The sequence below is a fragment of the Poecilia reticulata genome, linkage group LG2 (genome assembly GCF_000633615.1).
Source record: "Poecilia reticulata strain Guanapo linkage group LG2, Guppy_female_1.0+MT, whole genome shotgun sequence".
Lineage (NCBI taxonomy): Eukaryota > Metazoa > Chordata > Actinopteri > Cyprinodontiformes > Poeciliidae > Poecilia > Poecilia reticulata.
The window spans coordinates 7,186,190-7,190,242 of NC_024332.1; the positions used below are offsets into that span (position 1 = coordinate 7,186,190).

Here is a 4,053-nt window from a genome sequence, read left to right on the forward strand (position 1 = left end):
CAGTACTTTTTTACTTTTACTTAAGTAAAATGTTAATGTGGTACTTTGACTTTTACTTGAGTACATTTTTGTCTGTGTATTTGTACTTTTACTTAAGTACATTTTTTGAGTACTTTCTCCACTACTGCTGATAATCTATAAATACTTTTTTTTTTCATTCATTCACTTGTGTTAAATACAGAAAATGCCAATTACAAATCTACAAATACATTTTCACCATTGTTTGGCGCCCCCTCTGGAGCGGCGCCCCAATGCGCCACTGAATGACAGAAAGCCGGTGGAATACTTTTTTCTTTTTCATTACTTTGGAGACTTTTGTAGACAGCTAGCTGTGCTGTACTTCATTTGTTGCTATTGCAGTAAGGGGTTGACTAAAAATCCACACCAGACTTCAGATGTTTGATTTCCTTCCACTTTATAATAGCAGTCTAATATTTGTTGTGATATCAAACCAAATCCCAACAGATTACACTGACGTCTGTGGTCGTCAGATGTTTTTAAATTAGCTTCTCACCCTTAATTTGCATACACGTGGAATTCCAGAAAATAGAATATAAATCACATGGAAATATTATTGGAAGAGGACTGATATGTTTACTAAAGCCAACTGATCGGTTTGATTGGTTCGCCTTACGTGATGTCATCGCAAAGCAGAATTAGAAATTCACCCAGTGATTTTTTTTTTTTTTTTTTTTTTACAATCTTTTTGTTATTATTATTCACGTGTAAAATTCTCCAGAAGAAACTCATACTTCATCACAAAACAACTGCAACATTGCACTCAGAAGGTGCCGTGCATGTCTTCAGCTCCTTAGTGTATAGGCTACATCTATCTGGTTGTCTCTTTAGGACCCGGTTGCACCTGCGGGTTTTTGTGAAGCCGTTGACGTCAGCTGGAAACTGCACAGGTCTCCGCCGCGCGGCGGCAGCGGCGCCCCAACAGGCGCAGCGTCCGTCCAGCGCGCATCGCAGGCGGCTGCCGCACTCCGCCACGTTCCCGCGACGCGCCTCGACACCTTCTCTCTCTCCATTCCCCACGCATGCACCCTCCGCTTCGGCCGTGAGCCCTCCGCGCCTCTCCGACCCCGCCATGTCCTCGGCCGTCACGGAGACGGAGGAGTCGGCGCACAGCTCCCCGCTGACCCCGCTGAAGCTGGTCGGGCTCGTGTGCGTGTTCTTGGCGCTCTGTTTGGACGTGGGAGCCGTGATGAGTCCGGCGTGGGTGACCGCCGACGACCAGTACTACCTGTCTCTGTGGGAGTCCTGCTGGAAGCCGGGGAGCTTTGAGAAGTGGGAGTGCAACAGCACGCTGGACAAAGGTAGACCAGGCGGACACGGTCACAATGTTTGGCTCTACTTCTGTTATTAGGATCACAATAAGTCACCGTTAATATAGACAGAATGTTAGTGAAACAGTAATTATTGTGGATTTGAAATGAGAAGCTTTTATCAGGAGAGAGCTCCTCTGACAGACAATGTTTGATCTCTTTTTCTTTGTAAAAATGAATCAGAATTTTTCAAAGCTTTTTTTTTTTTTTTTGTCTCCACCACAGGTTTCTTTCAAACCTCACACCTTTCATTTTGGTGACAACTAACACAGTGAAGGTTAACTGTATGGAATGAGAACATGGCAAAAGTAACACATTTTTTCCACAAAGTGTATTCCCTGTGGATGTTATTTTCAGAAGCCAACACATTGTGATGCTTTTAAGTATTTCTCTATAAATCTGAAAAGTGTGACATGCTTTTTGATTCAACCCCCTGTGAGTTTCTTGAACAACCTCTCACAAGTCATTTCAGGGTATATGTGGCATGCTAGGTAAATTCATTTTCTATAGAACGAACAAAAAAACATAAAATTACTGTTCTAGAATTTGTTTTATTTTCCGTTTTACTTTAGAATTCCTTAAAAATTCACTGCTGCTCAGGCAGAATAACTTTCAGAAAAGTTGGCTGTAATGGGCTAAGAGTTTTGTCACTGTAGCTTCTTTCTTTCTTTAATTGTAATTTGACTGGTTGTCTTCCCTGAAGGTCAGCCTTTGCCGTCTCTCGTCTTCTACAGCCTCCATTAGGTTTCCTTCTAGGATCGTCTGGTATTTCTCTCTTCCTGTACCTGCTAGGAAAGCTGCCCCCCTCCCACAGCATGACACCGCCACCACCACATTTCAAAGCCGGGACTGTGATTAGCAGAGCTGATTTTCTGACCAGTGGATCTTTGCCGTGCTCCATGACTCGTAGCAAACCTCCAACCTGACTCCTCCGTTTTTCCCTTTGCCACTCTTCCGTTCCACAAAGGCCAGATTTATGGAGTGCCCATCAAGACTAAATTACCTTGCATCAATTTCCTTTAAGCCTACTATTTATGTTTCAAACACAACTGAGGAGTGTCAACTCTCTGGGGTGTTGTCACTAACTTGAAGCTAATTAATCCAGGTCCACGACTCCAAACGGTAGGAAGATGTGGAGGGGGAATAAAAACTGCTGTCTCATTCAGAGTTCTGCTTTGCTTTTGTTGTCATATCCAGCCGTATTTTACTAAGTGATAGTGAGGTTGTGTTTAAGCCCCGAATCCCTGGGAGATGACTGATGACTTGTTTGCATACCAGTTTTTTCATGGTACTGGACTGAGTCGGGAGTGTCCGCACGTGTGTAGAGCGTGTGTAGAGCGTGTGTGCGCGCGCGCGTGTGTGTGTCAGTAAGAGGCTACCATCTTGAGCTGACCTATTTCTGGACATTCTTCTCTGAAGCCCTTGTAAATATTTCATGTCACACTCTGATTTCTCTGTTGTTGCGTCTCCGTTCCCCTCTCTCTCTCTCTCTGTCTCCCTCACGGACGGCAAACACACACGCACGTACGCACACACACACACACACACACACACACACACACACACACACACACACACACACACACACACACACACACACACACACACACACACACACACACACACACACACACACACACACACACACATTCTTTCTTTGCTTTTCACACATACCTACTCACATCCATACTCCAGACCCAGACTCCCTAATTAGGTGTCTGCATGGTGAGTGTGTAGGTGTCGGCTGGTGTGTGTGTGTGTGTGTGTCTTACCATTGCACCCCCATTGATCTAAAACTAAGTTCTGTCTTGCTTGTCCCAACTGTCTTGGATTTCTTTAATTGGGTCATTTTTTCATTCACTAATGGTTCTGTTTTTTTTTTTGTGATGTCAAACTTCGCTGAAAGGTTTTGTAAAACGCTACGTAGGCAACAACTTTGGAAGACGTATTGTACAATCGCACTTATCGTGCACTTTGTTAGGCTCACCTTCTGTTACCTGGATGGAGCCCATTTGACCTCACTTTAATTCTACATTACCTGTACTTAGCAATATATTCTTTTAAGATTTTAGTCCACAATCAAATGCTATGGCATCTTAACCCTAAGTTAGTACCCAAAAGTTGGGCCAAAGTGCATCAAGAAAACGCCCTTCATGTAATTACACCATGGATTCATGCCTTCCTGATGTTCACATTAAATTCTGACCCCACCATTTGAATATGGCAGCTCACATCAAGACTCATCAATGTGCTACCAACGCATCATTAGCCGTGTTTACATCAGCAGTTTTTCTTAATGTGTTTTGAAGTATTGCAGTAGAGAAAAGATTGGTGGAAACGGCAAAATTCAAAATAACCTCAATTTCTAAAAATGTTTCTACGCTCACTTGGGGTGGTTTTTTTTTGGGGGGGGGCTTTTTCCCAAAAAAAGAAAAGCTCAAAAGGGGAAATGGAAACACATTTGCAGAACTGTGTGTGGTCTGGGCTAGTTTGCTGTCTCTATAACTTGTTTATTACAGCCATACGCAGAGTCAACATCTGACGACATTACGTATCACATAGCCTGGTTGATTCACTCCTAACCAATAAATGGACCAACATAATGCTGTCCCTGGGCTAAGTCCATCAAGCTAATGTTTAAATTGATGGCAATAGCTTATTTAAACAGACAGCATTAGCTTATTTAAACTGACCGAGTTAGCTTAACTAAACAGATAACTTTAGC

The 4,053-nt window shown here is 43.1% G+C and overlaps 1 protein-coding gene across 1 annotated transcript in view; it reads left to right on the forward strand.

Annotated features, from left to right (window-relative positions):
• Positions 1-797: 797 nt before the first annotated feature.
• The window catches only part of LOC103474030 (transmembrane protein 47), an 18,800-nt gene continuing 15,544 nt past the window's right edge, over positions 798-4,053 (forward strand). The window contains 2 exon segments of the mRNA XM_008424750.2: positions 798-818; positions 821-1,319. Of these exon segments, the coding sequence (XP_008422972.2) occupies positions 798-818; positions 821-1,319 (520 nt within the window).